At 43.0% G+C, this 19,468-nt stretch overlaps 1 protein-coding gene across 1 annotated transcript in view; it reads right to left on the bottom strand.

The window, feature by feature from the left end:
* Positions 1-5,213: 5,213 nt before the first annotated feature.
* LPL (lipoprotein lipase) overlaps positions 5,214-19,468 on the bottom strand; it is a 14,577-nt gene continuing 322 nt past the window's right edge. Inside the window, exons 2-10 of the mRNA XM_009579802.1 lie at positions 13,805-13,971; positions 13,493-13,672; positions 12,746-12,857; positions 10,608-10,841; positions 10,128-10,370; positions 8,896-9,016; positions 7,897-8,079; positions 6,621-6,725; positions 5,214-5,621 (exon numbers count right to left, since the gene is read on the bottom strand). Coding sequence (XP_009578097.1) covers positions 5,576-5,621; positions 6,621-6,725; positions 7,897-8,079; positions 8,896-9,016; positions 10,128-10,370; positions 10,608-10,841; positions 12,746-12,857; positions 13,493-13,672; positions 13,805-13,971 — 1,391 coding nt within the window. The 3' untranslated portion in view covers positions 5,214-5,575. The remainder of the gene's footprint in view (positions 5,622-6,620; positions 6,726-7,896; positions 8,080-8,895; positions 9,017-10,127; positions 10,371-10,607; positions 10,842-12,745; positions 12,858-13,492; positions 13,673-13,804; positions 13,972-19,468) is intronic.

Below are 19,468 nucleotides of genomic sequence, written 5' to 3'. Positions count from 1 at the left end.
CATAGATAAGAAAGTCTGTACTGGCCAAGAGCTGCTGGGAATATTTGTGAGAAGTCATCCAGAGCTGGTATAACCTAGTGCCTGAGCAGCTCGTGATCTGACATTGTACTCACTCAGCCTGGTAACGATGCATAAGAGGGGCAAAGGCAAGAAAGCTTGAGCTGTGCTTTCATTTTAAACTGGGGTATCATGCCAGGTGTTAGGAAAGCACTCAGGAACCGCATTATCAACAAAAAGAGTTTTCCCAGCCTCAGTGGAATTTGCATTACATCTCACTGGGAGGGCAGAGTTGGCCTTTTCACCAGGAGCACGAGCCTGGTAGCCCTGTGCTCACATCCAGAGTCAGCCATGGGACAGGTTTTTAATCCCAAGTGTTAAGGGACCCTTGTGCAGCAGCAACCTCCCGGGCTGCGGGAGGAAACCCCAAGGGCTCCTGAACACAGCATGCCACAGGAAGGAAGCAAGGGCTTCACCAAAGCCTGAGGACCTAGCAAGGAAACCTTTTGAAGCCTTTTTTTTAATGCTTCTTTTGAAAAAGTGTGGCTATTCTTAGCGTCTTTTCAACGTGTTCTAGCAAGGGAATCTGTTCCTACTGCTCCTAATTTCCATGGAGCACCTGGGCATACGAGGAAGTGAAGCTGGCACTGGCAGTCCTCTCTATTTGGGAGTGTCCTTGTTTCACTACTTAGAAGATTCCAGGTTTACAGCTAATTGTGGGTAAAAAAAACTTTGGTAGGTGGAGCAACATGAGACGTGTCCTCACTTCCTGGCGCTTTTGAGGACAGACACACGGCCAGCCAGGCTGTCTCACTGCTTACCAAGTGGTTCGACATGGTGGGGTGATGAACAGTAACAGAAACTCTTCAGGGTCATTGGCAAGAAGCGAACTAACGATATCAGTTTACTTCCCACAGGAAGGGCCTACAATGAAGAACACGGTGTTTATCTGACATGAATGGTTGGGAGATTACATCACTGGACATACACTGCACCCACACACTAACACCTGCTACACCCAAAGTGGTCCCTGTTTAGCATCTGCTTTTCTGATGTGGATGCATTGTTCTGGCTGAGCTAACTTGAAATGATTTAGGGAAGCATCCTGAGCATTGCTGAGCAGAGATAGCACCACACACGGATATAAAGGCATTGTTGAGACAAGCTCTACATGCGATGTTCTGCCAAATGGTTCCCTTCCCTTCCTCTTCTCATTTCCTTGTTCTCCTTCAGCCACTGGAGAATGTTAATCCCTTTATTTGTTTATATGTAAACTGGTGACCTGCTACAAAAGACATTTGACTAGAAGACTTTTCTGGAAAGAGGCAGCAAGAGAAGCTGGAAATTTCTTTCCTGAATGATGACTTGGTGGCATTTGGATTGGTCCCTTGGACCTAAGCATTTTAACATTGTTATGTTTGGATTGACAGTCAGAATATGGACAGCCCTGCATTGACAGCTGTAAACAAAAAGGAAAATACTACAGCTACTTTAATTCTTCCTTTTTATTGAAAATTTGTTTTCAATATCTGTTTTTGACCAGCTTTAGAAACAACACATTTACAATCTCTTGCTCATCCAAAGCAGCAAGCTTCTGACATTTTGTTCACAACGCACAGAAAAAAGCAGACACGCAACTATATCTGAAGGGAGAAAAGCATTTTCCATAGCTAGTCATCACAGTTTGTGAAGGAAAAAAAACGTTGGTATACAAAGATGTGGGATTTATACAGGCCTTCATGATTTCAAGGCTCGTGGAAATCAACCACCCACTTTACAGACGTGGAAAGAGGAATAGTTTTCTAACTGCTGAATCAGTTGAGTACTTTCCCAGCTTTTACAGAGGAACTAATCTTGATCTTCAGATGATAAGCTATTATTCTTGCCCCCTGCAATCTAATGTTATAAGCCTGTGCTCCCTGATGTGAAACTGGGTGCCACATTTCAGGCACCTATGAAGAATATGGTGCCTCAGCAGGGGAGTCAAATCAGCTACCAAACTGCTAATTGAGTATGGAGACACCTACAGACAGCACATTCATTGCTGGTTCCAAAAATTTCTCAGAATGAAATATGTAGGAATAAAATCTAGGCACTAGGTACTTGAGCCAGGACTTCCTTGCCTTGCAAGGAAGGTACATTGGCTGAAATCTTTTCCTTCACCCTTTTCTTCCAGCCAAGAATGGCTCTTTCTGCAGATTCAAGCCATTGTTCAGCCATGGGATGGTCTATCCCCTTCATAGCCCTCTCTGGAGACAGTTAGCAGGGTGAGCAGGAATCATCACCTTTCCTGATGTGGCTGGGCATTGCAGAGCAAGATGCAAGAGTAACGGGGCCAGGGATGGCTCTGAAGGCTCACAGGGGAGGCCTGGGTTCTTGTCCCTGCACCCAAAACTATTTCTCTGCTTTACCTAATAATGTGTTTAGTGTAGTGAGGTTGCTGTGACTTTAAAAGAGTGGTAATATCGTGATGCTTTTAGGAGATGTGGTCACAGGCCTTGTCTTGTACAACTATAGGAGTTCTCCTAGCCCCCCAACCCAGCCGCTGACACATGGAAAACAGCAGTGTCCTTAGAACATCTGCTGCCAGCATTTCCATGCATTCCCTCTCTGCAGATTGGATTCCTCCTGTCTTCCCTCTCCCATTCACTCCCCCAGGGTACTCCCTACCCCCTTTCCCTTCCCTCTCCAGTTCCTCCCTTTCCCTCTTTCATCCATCTCCCTCCATTCATTGTTTGCCTTTGTGCCCATCCATTTTCCATTGCATACCTCCCCTCTGCTTTCATGAGTGAAGCTCTGCTCCCGTGAAAGAGCAATCTCTGACCCAGTAAGAATGTTGGAAGAGTGTTGCTCCAAATACTCCTAATACTGTTCCCTGTGTGCATGTCACTACAACTCTCCTTCATTATTGTGCTCCCCTTCTAAGGGCCTTGGTAGAGCCTTGCTCTGTATCACACAGAGCAAACTGTTCTGGTGACATCCACTCTTGAGCTCAGCTGTGCTCACAGCATGTGCAAAATGATTTTTTCCATTACTCCCTTAAGCAGTAGTGGTGGTAAGGGACTGGTTCTTGCCTCCTGTACCCACAGGGTCAGAACATTTCTATTTTGGTATAGCAAGGAGCAGAAGCATAGTTTTGACATTTGCCAAAAAAGAGGAAATGAGCCTTTCGAAGTAAGGGCTGTTCTTAAAAGGGTATGAAACTTGAAAGCCACAAACTGCAGGTGACCAGCTGCTTCTCTTGTGATGGGGATACTTGCTGCCACATAGTGTTTCCTTGATGTCTTGACACATAATTTTTGCATCTCCCAAAAGGAAATGGGGAAAAAAAAAAAAAGGTCTTACCCCATCTTTTCACCCCAGAATCCAAGTAAAAGACTATGGCCTTCACATAAAACATATACAGCAGATTGTTTCATCAAAAGGAAGCTAGTGACTTTGGCATTAGTTCGAGAATTTTATTAAAACCATAGGTTTCCATTCTGTACAAAACAGAGGAGTTTTCTTTTTTTAAAAAAAAAAGTATTAACCACATAGGAAATAAAGCAGTGTAAGTGGTTTGTTGATAAAAACCTCTGAAAGCTATATACAGGATTAATACCACACAACTGTATTGATGCAGAGACTGTCAGCAACTTTAGCAATATATACAAACTACCTTTACACACATAAATATCTTATTTACAGCTAATAAATAACATCCAAAGCTAAATCATGTGTCCTCATGTACAAGAACCTTCACTATTTTGTATCAAAATTCTGTAAGTGTTTGTATTTGATCCTGTATTAAGAGCACACCTGTTCAGACACTTTATTTCCAAAGAACTTAACTCTTAAGAGAAAATTGCAACAAAATGTGAAGTCTATAGGGAATAAATCATTATATTTATTTTTAGAGGTCTCAAATGCAGTGGCTCAATACTCAGCCCCACCCTCAGTGACTCATCACATCTCTGCTGTAGTTTAAGGGTTAGGAAATCAAATGTGAGCAATTTCAGAGTTATTAATATTCCAACATATTGCACTGTTCAAGACTTTTATCCCCAATGTACTAGCAGCCACGGCTGGAAAAAAAACACACTGTGCACATAAACGCATATATGTTGGTTTTGCTTTCAAAACGGGATACTGGAGAAATCACCACCTCCACACTGTCTTGCACATGCAGTAAAAGACTTCAAAAACCAGCATCAATAGCTCATATTACACTTCTCCACGTATCTACCTTCAAGTCCTTCTGCCTCCCCAGTATTTTGTTTATCTTCTAGAAAGCTAAAAGAGGGCTATTGAACCTTCAGAGCACTAGAAAAATTATGTACTACTTAAAAAGGGGAAGCAGAATGCCTTCAATATACCTATTTTTGGCAACTTGCAGCATGTCTAATTCAAGTGTTTTTCAGAGCATTCATTCTTGCGCATCACACAATCAGACTCCTTTTAACTGTCACAGCTCCTGCTCCTTGCTGAATTCCACCTCATGTCAGAAAACCAAGCAGCTCCTACGATCTAGCACTGTATCACAGCCAAGCAACAAACTGACGTGGGTCACTGGCAGTCACAGTTCCAGTACAGGGAAGCATGAGCATGCTTGTCGCTTGTCAAGTGGATTCACTTGCACTGAAGACTGCATACAGCAGCCACTCAGTTGCATGACTGACATTTGGTTTCAAAGAGCAGAGAAACTGTCACAGTTTTGGCATATGGGATGCAAGCAAGTAGTGGGGAAAAAGAAAAAAAAAAAAAAAAAAATCTGTTTCCTGCAGTTTCTGGTAGCTCAATTCCTTTGCAGTTCCTTATTCAGGCAGAGTTGGAGGCTACATGGTTTCCTTTTCAAGGACGAAAGCAGAGATGAAAAGTGGAATGTCTGCATAGGACACTAGTATTGCTGTCTTCTCCTACAACTGCTATTTATTCCAGGGTAAGCTGCATAGAAGTATATAGCTTAACAGATCATACCTATTGCTAAGCAGCACTGGCATCTACCCCCAGTAAAACACATTCATAACCACAAACTAGAAAATTCATCCCCATATTAAGTCAGTCCCTGACACCTTTTAGTAATACACACAGCAAAGGTGTTTTTTCATGAGAAACCTACTCATTTGCTAAAGACACACTTGAAGACAATGAACTCCAGCCACTGAACTGTTTGAAAATTCAGCCAAGCCAGAAAAAAACAGTTTCAGAAGACTCCTGAAAAGAAAGAAAAGCCAGGTACAGGGCTTTGCTTCTTTTCAATAAATACTAGAAAATTGCTATAGAGGATTTGATGTCAAGAAACCTTGTCACAAGGCACCATGATTAAGCAAAATTACTTATTCCTTCCCAGCACTCAAGCCTTTGGCAAGTTGTTTTGCGGGTTTCTTTTTGTTTTTAATTATTTGGATAATGTATTTTTATGGTTAGTAACTTTGTATGCTGAGACTTCCTTACAAAAAGTCTCCTAAGATAGCTAGGAATAGCAGGCAAAAAGCCAGCAGCGGATAAATATTTCTATATATTTGGTTCTGAACATCCAGTCCACAGGGATGAACAGACTCTCCTCCTCCCCAGTGTGGAAAATCTTCATTCTTATAACTTAAGCAGATTCATAAGCAGAATTTTCTTTAGAGGCTTTCTTGGCACTGTGGGGTGGAAAAAAAAAGACCGATAAGATGAAGAGGAAGACATAAGATACTTGTTCCTTTTTGTCTTATTTTTGAGACTTAAGATTAAAAAATACTACTTAACAGGAAAATAAATTATGTGCATGGGCTTTTCCTGGCTGCTGCTTTATTTTACACGTCAGATACACACACAGAGCTCTCAAGGCCTCCCCAGGTCATTGCACTGAAGTGAAGGTTAGCACACATGCCTTTTTATGCAGAACTAGATCTCAGTCTAGTGTCCCCATGAGACCTTTCACACACAGCAATGGCACTAAAATAAATGTAACTATTTCTCCAGCTCAAACTTCAGTGGATAAAGTCCAAATAAATCTGGCCCCACATTTGAAAGTTTACTCTGGGTCAGAGAAATTATTGATCAAAAAATTAAAGTGCACCAAGGGCTATTAAACACAAAGACTCAATCTCTGATCCAAATCAGAGATGCAAATCTCAGGAAGTCACTCACCTGGCAGTGGCCAGCAGTAAGCAGTATGCCAGGGAGAACACCTGCATATGCCTGCTCAGTTTCTGTACCAGCCTCTGAATCCACTGCTGGCCAGTGAGGGAGGGCGGGCTTTGGACTGACTCAGTATGGATGTTTGGATATTTTTCAATTAAGGGTAAATGTAGGGCACCTTTAGATAGGGGCAGGTTTCCTCTGTGTTAGTGTCTTGTCTGTAAACCCTCTCTAACAGTCATTTATACTCAGCCACTGTGTGAATGTGAGAGGCAGTGACTTGTACTTGCTTTTCAGACATGCTAACAACCGCACAAGGAGATGGTTAGCAGAGAACCAAATTGGGGATTTTTAAGATGCCAAAGCTGCCATAAACAAACCTCAGGTCTGTCTGATCTTGATCTTCTGAAGCCTTGAGAAGACTAGTCCACAAGTCAACTAAATCGGGAAGTTTTATTAGATCCTCCTGCTACCACTCAAGTTTCCCCCAACCCAAAACCAGTAGTGATCACTCATACCCTCCTTTCTTCCTGTTGACGGGCTGATCCAAGCATTTCACGAATATTGCTGCCTCTTCTCCCTTACTGAGATGTGAGGTGCCCTCTCGAGAACAGAACACTACCCTGTGGAATAAATATTAGATGATCACATGACTGAGCCAGACATCTCTTTTTAACCATAGGAACAGGACTGGTGCTTGGAAGCAGTCTTCATATTTTGCCATGTCAGGCACTACTACTTTACAAGCCTGTGAAAAAATTATTTTTAAAAGAGAGTTCTGTGACAAAGGAAACACTGTACAAGAAAAACCAGTAAATGCATTATGCATGGACCTCAAACTGTAGCCATAACTTCCACTGGTCCTTTGCACAAAATCTTCTTGTGGCTAAGACAGCAGAAGTTCTATCTCAAAGTCTCTTTAGATCTTTATTTACACCAGTCCTTGTGTGACTTTTTTGTAAGGTGAATGATCTTGGAAGAAAGCCTTACTCCCTCAAATGTTTGCAAACAAAGTAGGTTGCCAATTCCAGCAAACCTGAGCAGTTGCTTTTCTATTTATCAGTTCTTTCCCCACCCCTATATTTGTTCAGCTCTGATAACTGTTCTTCGATAATGTGACTGCCTTGTTTATTCAAAAGAGGAACATATGTACATGACATGCATACTCTGTTTTGGGTCCATTTTCTGCTAACAGGTCTCATGTCTAGTGAATATGAGTATTTCAAAAGATTCAGGTCAAAGCAGTTCTGTTCAGACTTTGCTGTTTCAACATGTATGCACTAGCAACATCCTGCAACAGTCATGTATCTCAGTTTTCACCCACCATTCAGGTATTCCCAACTCTTAAGAAAATCCAGCTTAATGAAGCAATGATTTCTTGTCTAAACGCACTTTTGGAAGCGTTTCTAAAAATCTCCTTCTAAGCATGTTCTTCACAAGAAAACCTGTGCAAGTGTCCAGCAAGAGAAAGGGGGAGAAAAACTGCAAATACAGTTAGAGATGCTGGTTCTTGGAGATCCTCTCCTGCTTATTATAACTAACCTGAGGCACATGAGACAGTGGTATGCAAATGAATTATGTGGGAGTTAAACTACAGATTGCAGATCCCAGTGGAAGCAAACAACTGAAGCTGGCTGACATAAATGTTGGTTTGGTACCACTGGAGCACCGATTATCAGTGCTGCACCCATTTGTAACTGCTTTCTGTGTTTTGTCCTGCCCTGTGAGATACCAGGAATCAGGAAACACTGTCAATTACAACTAATATAGTTTATAACAATCAAAACAAGTTACTTTTTCTGAGTTTCTCCTGACTTCACTCTGACTCTTTGGATGTCAAATGTAAAAGGAGTCCACCAGTCTGACCAGCTGAAGAAGGTGTCTTTCTCCCACTGCAGCTTCAGCATAAGCAGGTCACCAATGTCCACTTCTGTGTAAATCAGGAAGGAGAAGGTCTTGTTTGAGGAGACTTCAGGTCTGTGGAGAGGGTAATAAGGAAAAAGAAAAAAAAAGTGGGAGCTGTTGGACATATAAAGAAAATTAAAAGGAAACACAGAACCAGGACTTTATGTACTTTAGAGAAGAAGGAAGCAACCTTCTCCCCATAGCTCTGATGGATGGAATAAGGAAAAAGACACCTTAAGCTTTTGTAAAGGCATAAGGAAAAGCTTTCTGCAGCACGGCTGGTAAAACCCTGGGACAGACTGCCAGGCAAGGGGTGTCTTCTCCAGTGCTGCTGGCTCTCAGAGAAGCCAGACAAGCACCAGCCAGGAACAGTTTATGTTCCTCAGAGTAGAAGACAGACTTTGGTGCTTTCCAGTCCCATTCCCTGCCAGGCCAGGTGGAGGGATGTAAGCACAGACTTATTTGCAGAGCTGTAGAAGAAAAACGCATGTCTTCCTCAGCTTCTGCACTGAGGCTTTCAGACCCATCAGACAATTAACTCCAGGTTGCATTCTGCTTTTAAGGAGCTTTAACACAGCTGGAACATGGCATAAAGATACTGAAAAGAGAAGAAAACAAGAAACCTGCCACACCAGAAAAATTCTTATTAGGCTGAGCCACAGGTCAGACTTCACATTTCTGTATTTCAGATCTCTTATCATGACCAGCTCCTATAGACCTTAGATCACTAGCTTCAGCAGTAGATGCATCCCCTTGATCAAGGAAAGAGCACATTCTGCGATCCTGTAAGATTTCCATAGCTGGAGGTAGAACAAGTTTTTCAGCCGGGGCTTTACCAGATCGAGGTATACTCAACAGTACATTGCAGTTGTTTCTGTAGCTACTCACAGTGTGAAAGCAATATTCTCACTCTCATCTAGAGTGCCATAGAGAGAGATCAGGAATGGCTGGTTTGTCTTGGTTGTATTAGTCTTTCCAAAGAAATGGATCTTGACCTGGTAATGGAAGACTGGAAGAACACAAAAGAAAAGGCCATTAGGAAAAAAACTCAGCCTCCAAAGAGATTGCTGGTGACAAAACCACCCAAAAAGTCCTATGCAAATCCTAGGCTGGAATATGCCAATATCACTAAACTGAGTTTAGTTCCCTGCAGGTTATCCAGGGAACTATTTTTGTGAGGAGGTAAAGATTAGGATGCAAAGGAATCATGATTAAAAAACACCTTTGCAGTTCTTGCAACTAAACTCTGCATTTGAATTGACTGCCACTATGATAACCCCACAGTCTGCAGTATTGCCTTCAAACCTGTTATAAATGTGTAAAACTTGCCAACCTTGACTTGAAACAAGTGAGCTGTGCCCTCCTCATACAGGAGCCTTGGTGAAAAAAATTCAACCCACTGACACTGCAGATTAAGCACCAAATGCCAACAAAACACTAATCTTGCAGCTGTTCTAACACTGCAGGAATGTGCCCTCTCATTGCTGGTCCATCACACAATGAGCATAACATGTGGCACAGTCAAAGCTAGGGAGTAAAAAAAAAAGTAGTAAAATCCAACTCACAAGTTATTCCTTAGCTGACAGCCTTCCAGTTCTTTCTGGCAATGTCCTTCTCAGACCTACCACTGTGGCAATGGGAATCAAGAAGTGCTGTGATATTTTAACAAGGGCTGGTGCTCCTCTGGCAAAGACACTACGAAGGGCATAAGTCTGATGGTTGCACATCTTTAAAGAAGTTGCTCATCAGGCTGAGCTCCGCTGATTATTTTCCCAGCAGCAGGACAAACTCATTTGGATCAAAAATACGGAAAAAATTTGGAAGACTCAGTTGTTCCAAGTGACTGGGCCACAGAGTAAATCCTCTTAATTTCGCTACTTAGAAACTTGTTACAAAATAATTCCTTTTTGCATTCTACCCCCCACCTCCACACCTTGAGTAAGATGACACTGGTTTTTTGAGACCGCACTTTAGCTTGCGCTTAATGACAAACTGCAGGCAAGCTTCACCCCTGCTCACCACAGGCACCAAAGCAGCCGTATTGTCATCTGCAGCACGCACCCACCCTGACACACAGCAAAAGTACCAGTCCTATTCACCAGTAAGCAAGCAGGACCTACCTTTATAGGGCATCTGAGCACGGGTCTTCAAGTACATTTTGGTGTTTCTCTTCGTTCTCACTCTGTTGACCTTGTAACCCAAATTGTTGCAGCGGTTCTTACGGCAGCTCAGGCAGAGACCCTTCTCAAAGGCCTCCTTTGTGTTGCAGCGGTAGGCCATGCTGGGCTTTTCTTCATAGAGGAGGGAGTCAATGAAGAGGTGGATGGATCGTTCATGAGAGCATTTCACCAGCTGATCCACATCTTGAAAGAAAGAAAATGTATAATATGTATACTCACATGCATATAATGATATAAACCCCTATACTGTCGACAGGCACAATCCACTATGCCAGAGCTGGGCTTTATAGGGTGACTTTTAAAAGCAGTTAAAAAAACAAGTTCCTGTGCCTCTCAGAGAGATCTTTGCTTGCAGGAAACCTGCAGGCTATTGAAGATCTCCCTTCAGATATTATACTCTATGTTTCAGAGCAGCCTCACCTGCAAAGCCTTTTTCAGCAATCAGACGGAGTGCTTCTCCCAAGTTGCAACCTGGCTGGAAACCTCCACCATTAGGATAAATATCGATGTGTCCAACAGGCTTCTGGATCCCAATGCTGCGGTCTGGAGAGCCTCGAGTGTAGGTGTGTAGGACATCCACAAAGTCAGCATCATCCGGAGAGAGGCGGGTGAGGGCATCAGCATACTCAAAGGTAGGACCAGCTGGATCCAGCCCTTTATGGGGCAAACCACAAAGCAAAAACTGAGATTATTGTCTGCCAAAAACACTAACAGCAATAACAAATGCCAAACTCAGCTATGACATTGGGCCAAAGTATTGCATATGGTGTCGGTGTCACTGCAGACATTACACTGGGATGATTTAAGTAGCATTCATCCATACAGGAGAATCAGATACACTACCTTGAAATTCTGTCACTGTTCAAAAAATAAGGTGTATGTAAACGTGTAAAGAAGCCCAGATAACTTCCTCACAGCTGTAGCATTTCCAGTGGATGGAAGAAACAAGCTAGTAAATATTTTCTCAATGTCTCCCTCTCTTGTCAAGCAACAGGAATTGTAAAATTTCTATTTGAAGTGTCTGAAGTGTGGAAAATGTCTTGCTGCTAACTCCCTGCTAGGGGAACAAGTGGGAAACATAAACAAGAGCTTCACTGTCTACATGCCTAATGGGAAGGAGATTATCATGGTAAACTGTCAAGCTACAGCAACACTGGCATCAAAAACACCCAGAACTATTCTGCCAGTGAACAAGTACTCTCTCTTGAATCCAAACCACTACTGGAGAGACAGCTGAAGGCAGAGCTGAAGGGACATGTCTTTTCTGCAGCCCTCAGCTAGGGACAGGCACCTGGGTTGCCCACCCCTGGTTAGACTCACCCAGCCTGAGCTGCCTCCCCCTGCTGTGAGGACTTCAGGGACCACATCCCATCGCTCCCTGTGCTCAAAGGTGATGCCACTTTCCCAGGGACGGGTTCATCCTGGGCACCGAGGGGGCATAACAGAGGGCTACTGGTATTTGAGAGATTTGGCAGCCTCAGTGAAAGCAACAAAGCTGCAGCTGGGAGAAAGGAAGGGTAGAGGGACTAGAGCTTTGGCCTCCTGATTTCAATCTGGCACCTCTCAGGAGTCAGCCTTTCCTGACGCGATTGCTGCCTAGCCCACCCCCCAGCATGCCTGTGGATCTGGGATCACAGCCAGGCTCAGGTGAAAGGGCAAAGGGTGCCAGGAGGAAGGGAGCTAGGGTCCCATTTGAATGCCACTCCCAAGCTCTCTCAGCAGTGAAGACACCACAGATGAGTGATTTTCTTAGCCTCATTTGCTGATGTTGGCATTTCCTTTGTCACCGAGATCAGCGTGAGGGGCTCAGCTCTCCAGGTGCTGGGCGGTAAACCAGCCCCAGTGTGGTCGTGCCTTGTCTAGCACACTTCTCAGCCTCCAAAAACCACCCTAAGCAGACATTTAAGCATGCACAGGAACAGGGCAAGCATATGTATACTTCCCTCCCCTTCCCAAAACTCTCCCAGTATTATTTTCAGCCTACAATATTACTTGAGCCTGTTATGACTAGGTTTTTTTAGTAAAGTACAGTGGATCTCTTCTGATTATCTGTCCAGTCTCCCTCTGAGCCGTATTCTTGCATTCACAGCATCCCATGGCAAAGAGCTCTGCAGGTACTACACCCACTGCAGGAGGATCTACCTCCTGTTATTTTTGAACAGCTCCCACCAGCTGCAAGGGATGATCACCTGGATGAAGACAACCAGCTGAAGTCCTCATGCTGCAAGAGATACTGTGACCTTCTCCAAGCCAGGCATTTGGCCAGTCTCAATCACATCCCACCCAACTAGTCTCTTTTCATGGCCAATGAATCCCTGCCTACTCACTTATTTCTTGTGCAGAAGCAGATCAAGGCTTCTCACCCACGACCTTTGTTGTTCTTTTTTGAACCTTTTCTAGTCCTACTACAGAAATATCAGCCCTGCTGATTCAATAAAGAATGACCACATAACTTAGGTACTGCCAACAAGCAACAATTATTCTGGTGATTTTCCAGAGGAACGTAATATTTTCGCATGGAAGAGAGCTCTCCACTCTACAACCATGAGTTTTCTTACCAGTAATTCTGTTCACCTTCTTCTTGGTCAGGCTCCCAGCAATCCCAGCAGCATGAGCACCTAGACTGTACCCCAGCAAGTGGACATTGTTGAGAGGATAATTGAATTGCTCCTGCAGAAGAGAGCAATTTGTTTGAAGTTTGAAGTCAAATGGGAAAACATCAGAAGACACAAGGGAAAATGTTTTGTAAATACTGTGATTTCTCTTTGAGCCATGAATAATACAAGAAACACTAAATACAATTAACATAATTTTGTGACATACTAGGTCACTTGAATTAACTAACTTAAGGCAAAAATCTAAGCAGAGAGGAATGCACAATGAAGGACAGAACACAGGGCTGTGTATTATATCAAAGGTTTTCAGCCACCCCTCCCCACCAGTTTCTGGATCTCCTAAGTATTTCCCAAAGGCAGGGCAGACTTCTGTTTCTGAGGGCTGGCTGCTGTATAATATGTCAGAACCTGTCTTTCATAACTACCTCTCACAGAGCCTTCAGAAATACTGTGGACTCACAGGGCTCCACAGACCACAAAGTGAAGTTTCTGGAACGTACTATAAAAGGCCTCCTTGTGTAAGAGATAACCATTAAATTAAAGCTGGGATTTTACCAGTCCAGCAGAAGTACTGTCTGCAACAGCTTAATTCCAGGTACTCAATAGGAGATGATTAACACAGCTGCATCATTGCTGTTGTGTCTCCTAGGACATTATGTACAATGTGAGACATGTGACTACGTATCTTACCTCCATCCAGTCAATAAACATAGCAACGTCCTTTCCCACCAGCTTAGTGTATGCAGCAGACACTGGGTAGTGCTGCTGAGCTCGAATTAGCCAGTCCACGACAATGACGTTTGAATCAGGTTCCCTCTTGTACAGAGCATCCACCAACTTCGGGACCCAGCTTTCATACATTCCTGTTACCTGTTGGGTTTTTTTTAATTGAAAAAGGAAATATCTTAATATTATCTGTGCTGTATAGACACCTCAGCTGACATATCTACACAGTTTATCAGGAGTGTGGTTAAAAGGGAGATTCCTCCCCTTTCTTCTTACCGTCCACCCATGGATCACCACAAAGGTTTTACTGGTATGGTTGAAGTTGCACTGTGCCAGGCTGTCCACCTGCCCAGGAACCAGGTAGCAGACATCTTCGTCAGGCTCTGCAGGCGTCCGTAAGGAAAACTTGCTCTCAATTCCCTCGAAATTGGTCTCAGTTTCTGCTACGCAAGAGCACAGGAAACATACAGTAGTGTTTTAGGAGTATTGAGACAAACAGTTCAGAAGTCACAGGTACGATATTGGAGAGATATCAGGAACAGTCAAGACATGGGACATGTGTTTTTCATTTCCTACAGTGCTCCTTTTGCACCACAACGGCACGTGAAGAGGAAATCAAAGGATGAAAATTGCTCCCCCTCCAAGGTCCTGCTAAAACAGTGAGAATCTGGCCAGCTGTCAGAGAGGTATGAATTCCTCATAGGAGTCAGTATTTTCCCCCATTACATTATTAACAGGAAACCTGTGAATTACCACAGCAGTGCAGAAAACTGCTCAGGAAATTCATAGACAGCACATGCAGGAAAGAACCAAGTTCCTACCATAATATTACATATTTTGGTGGTGCATCTTCCGCATCACTTCATCAATAATAACTGCCTAACAAGGCTCTTTATAGCACCCAGTAGCTGCAATGCATTAAAAGTAAGAGCTGGAAAGTCACCACTGTTTTACAAAATGCTAGCTTTAACTTTCTACCAATAGAGAAAAACAGCAGCTGAGATCAGACACCCATTAAGAAAACTGAACTAGCAAAGCAGAAGCCTGTATTTTGAAGGCAGTATTTTTTCAGATCATCTGATAAGCAACACTGCAGAAAAAAATCTTCCTCTGCCTGAAGCTATTTTGAATTTGGGGGGGTGGGTGGGTGGGCGGGGCAGGGGGCAGGGGGATGGGACAGGATGGGACAATACAGGACAGGACATGAAGATCATGTCCTGGTGGTAACAAAGCATGTGATGGCCTGAAAAGATCACTTCTTAAAGAACCCCCTCCAGCTTCCAGCTTCAAAACCTAAGTTTTCCTTTTGTTCCTGCCAAGGCAGAGAAGTGACTTTAGGCTTCATGCTCACTACTTCCTTTGTCTGGGAAGAAACTTAAATGCCTCCTCTTTTTACCTCTGATTCAACACTTAAGTACCTCTATAACCAGCAGACCCTGTAATTAACTGTGGACTTAAATGCCAATGCTTTTTGAAAATTGGGCCCTACTTTGGCAACTTGCGTTTAGCAAATATTGATTGCCTGTTTTCCAAGTCAGCTGAACTCAGGCCTCCTCTGTCCTGCTCAGTGTTGTGTTTCCTGGCATCATGACCACCAAGCTTTTACAAACTCCTAAACACACATTAATGAATGGCTCCAAGCCACCCTAGGGAATGCAGAGGGACACGGTGAGGACCTCATGCCAGATATGCAAAACAGATTTCCACTCCTCCTCTTCCCATTGCAGAGAGGTTTTTTTTATGATAACTGGTAGATCTGTATTTCTCCATAAAGTTGTGCTGCATCACTCAGGGGAGATAAATAATGAACTATTCATTTTTTTCTAAAACTTAGTTTTTCTGGTCTTCTCATTCAAGCTACCATACTCAGCAGGGCCCTGACTTATGCCTGACCTCACTCAGCCCTCAGATAGCTGTATGAAGTCTGGGAGGTTCCTGCTGTCCTTGGAGGGCCACAGAAATCAGGGTCTAACTGCTTCCGTGAGGAGTAAAACCAGCACAGGCTGGCAACAAATGCTCATCTACAAGCCTTGGAGATACTGCCGTTATCCACAATCAACGGCTAAACATTGCTGGAGTTCATCAGGGCTTCTCACCTGGCAAAAGCAAAGCACATGCAGGGAAGTAACAAGAACTGTTCACTGAACAGAGGCAGTGCTCAGCTTTAGGTTTTGACCTTGACTACGCTAGGCTGGCTAGCTAATCCAGGATAATTACACTGAGGGCCCCTTTCCTGCCTCCTTCCCCCTAAAGAAGGGATAAAGTTTACAAAAAACACCTTTCTCCAAACTGGTAGGAGTATTCACATAATGGTGAATATAAGACTTTACCTACTGAAAGCAAAATTTACCAAACTAACCAAATCCTGATCTTTCTCAGAAGTTGCCCCTTTCTTATATTTTTGCACATTCAGAACTTCATTTTCTCACCAAGAGTACAAAACCCTTTTCTGAAACAAATCTTTAGACTTACACTATTTACTCTTTAGCCAGAAAAAGAAAAGTCCCAAAGGCTAATTGGTTAAATATCAACTATAACTTTTCACTCAGTAGTGAATCAGTAAAACCTTGAAAGGGCCAAGAACAGCTTTCCACTGTAAGGCATACAATGCAAGGACTTTCAATTATGCATATTCCTGCCCAGCGCAGGAAGGCAAACAAGAATAGTCCACCTGCTTACTAGTTAATAGTGCTTCCTTTCATACATAGATACCATTTCCCTTCTGAATTAAACCTGATAATCATCCAAAATCTAAATTAAATTGATATCCTGTCTTGTAGAGTGTTTTTAATTACAAACACATGCTAGAATTTGCATGTAAGTTCAGATTGCATCTCTTTTGGAAATAAAATTGTAAATTTAGTGTATTACAAGCTTAAAGGTGCACTTAGAAAAGTACACCAAACTTAGAAAGACTGCAGTCTTTCTAAACCAAATCCATGTTTTTGCTAAAAATCACAGGCTTAGTTCAGCAGAGGTATAAAGGCATGTGTTATGTATTGCAAAAACTTCCAGGCGTGCAGTTGCAAATACAAGCCCCTGTTACAAAATAAAGTTTTCTGGCCGCTGCTATATGCTTGTAGTTAATAAGGTGACCTACAATGGGATTATTCAGAGAACTGGAAAAGGGAGTGGAATTAAGAATTAAGCCCCCAATTTCAGACCCGAGCTGGCTTTTCTAACAGCCTACAGGCTGTGTTGCCAAACTCCATCATTTTATCAAGCTCTGCAAACTTTGTGATGCTTTTCTTACACCTCTACTTACATAATCTCAGTTTTCATATTTTAAGAAATGTGTGTTAAGGTATAGAGAATATTGTTGAATCAGAAGAAAGTGAGAAAAAAAAAGCTCAGGGAAAAGTCAGTAGTTTCATTTTCCTGTTTAAACCTCATGACACTTTGGACTTGCAATTTGTGAAACTCCATTCAGTTAGGGACTCCTATCAATTTTGAAAGCATCCCACTGACTTTAAGCATTCTGACACAGTACAAATACGAGTTTACACACTAATCAAGAGAATTCAGCTTCAAGTTTCTTTCATGGGAAGCCCAAGGCAACCTGGCAACTGATTTTGATGAAGAAAACTGTTTATCGCTGGTCAGCTGGGTAGAGAAGGTGAGTTTTGAAGAAGTAACAGCATCTGGAATATTAATCAGAAGTTAAACTGCCCGCATCAGACACAGGATGCCAAATGTGATAACAATGCATTTGCCAGAATCGGTGCACCTGAACTACGGTTTTAAAAAGGGAATCTTTGATAAACAACAATTTCCTAGCCTTATGTACACAGAAATGGAAATACTATTAGCTAGGTGCAAAGATCATTAGAAATTATACTGCTGGACGTGTAAACTCAAGCCCACACAGACATGTGCGCACACACACACGCACAGCTGCAAACATCTGCACTAACATCACACATTTACATAACCAGCTGGAGTTAACTGGAATAAGACTTCTCCCAGCTGATAACCAGCATTAGAATCATCCATCAATCAGTCATATTGAATTCCTAAATGAGTTCTGAAACAAACCCATGGTCAGCTGTAATAAAGGGGCTGTATCACTGAAATTGTTATCATTTAATTTGATCTACACTATAAACTGAAAGCAGACTACTGTGTGTTGCAATCCCATGAAACCTACCCCACAAGTCAGGTTATTGTTTAATTTTGCTGTAAAGAAATTATAATTTCAAGTTTATATATGTCTTCCTTAGCGGCAGAGCCCTGAGAGTAAGCTGTCCTTCACTTCCCAAGCAGAGTCAATGGAAAGAGCAACACCTCTAAAAAGCAAGTGGGCCCAAGCTCAGATGCTGAGCAGGGACCTCCCAGCTCAAACCCTGCAGCTGGCAAAACGAGGGCAAACCGCTGTTCTCACACTGTGCACATGGGTGCTCGCCCCTCTCCAAGGCACTCCCTGCCAAATAGATCCTTACTCCAAGCTGCTGGGAGGCTTGTAACTCGATCTAGCAGAGCTCTTGCCATCCATCAGTCCCTCTGGGATATCTGGAATTAGCCCAAGACAATAAAATGCAATCACTGTCAGACTTTGCAGTAATATGGAGGAAAGGATGCATGAGAAAGACATGCCATGCAAGTACTTCCCGCACAGAAGAGATTCCAGCAAACTTCTAGGAGTGCTAGTGCTCGTGCTATTCTCCAGCACACTTTTGATGCCTGACAGCCTCACCTCTGCGCCTTCTCAGAAATGCATTGTTTCTGGAAAGGCCATGCCACGCTGCCCTGGTAGGTCTATCCTAAACACAGCCATAGCAAAAGCCAGCAGCTTACATCACACAACAGTGTAAGTCTGCTGTAACCCCTGACTCTGGATTTACACTGGTAAAAATAGAGATCAGAATGTACTCCTAATAATGTTTTTGTCTTTTCCTGGAAAACCAATGTTATCTTCACCTAGAATATCTTTTTCTATGTTGTTTATTAAATATTTTGGATTCCTGGAGGGCTGGATCATGTATTTTCCTTGGTTTCAAAACATCTTTTTACTGTGGTGTGGAAGAAATAGTGTGGGACTGAAGGCTTGGATAACTTTAGGACGACAGCACAACCTGTTTTCATATAACCTGTTCCTAAGGAGACATAATGTAATCATTAGTAAGTCTGTGGCAAATCAACTCCTACAGGGAGTGAAAGCTTGCCCTGGGAAGATAGTTATTTTACTGTATGAAACTTGGAAACTGTGGTGAAAACTGCTTTTGGTTGCCTCTGATGGCACAAGATTGGATTCAAAGCGAGAATACATTCCTAGGCTGTGCCCCAGCACCCCATCCTCTTACTTTTGAATACTTCCCTTCAGCTTCCTCGTACACAAAGGAAATTACAAAGGCATCCACCGTGAAAAAAGCAGCAGTTTCCATATTCCATTTTAGTATCACACAGTAGCTCTAAGAGCTACAGCCACATTTTCTTCTAAGACTGTGGACTTTTAAAGATAGACATTATGTGTGGGAGATTAGTGTAAGAAAGTAAGACTGTGACAGGGCACTGCTAACATAAGTTTGAGGAGTAGTGGTCTCCTAAAACTAGTCTCTTTGCTCATTAAAGCTGCCATCACGTTGTGATTAACCGACAGAGCATTAGTGAACATCTAGTAGTTAACATTCGCACATGTTGCACTTCCTCTAGCCTGTGGGGTGCCTATGCACAATGCAGGTACAACAGGAGTAGTGTTAAGTACAATCATACATATATATACAGACTGAGAGAGCACACCCCTCTGTTCACTTTTTCCCTGATGGATTCTGCTGCATTAAAGGCGTTAACTATCACCCAAACACATCATCATGACACTGATGAAACTCAGCCTTGACTAAGACAATTCGGACCAAGAACGGTAGGAAGTTGGGATGCAGGGCTCCCACGGGATGGGCGAGTTCCATGCACAACGGAGGGCCCCTGGCCCTGCAGGGAGCCGAG

The sequence above is a fragment of the Fulmarus glacialis genome, unplaced genomic scaffold (assembly GCF_000690835.1).
Source record: "Fulmarus glacialis isolate BGI_N327 unplaced genomic scaffold, ASM69083v1 scaffold20516, whole genome shotgun sequence".
NCBI lineage: Eukaryota > Metazoa > Chordata > Aves > Procellariiformes > Procellariidae > Fulmarus > Fulmarus glacialis.
This window is presented reverse-complemented; position numbering and strand designations above follow the sequence as displayed.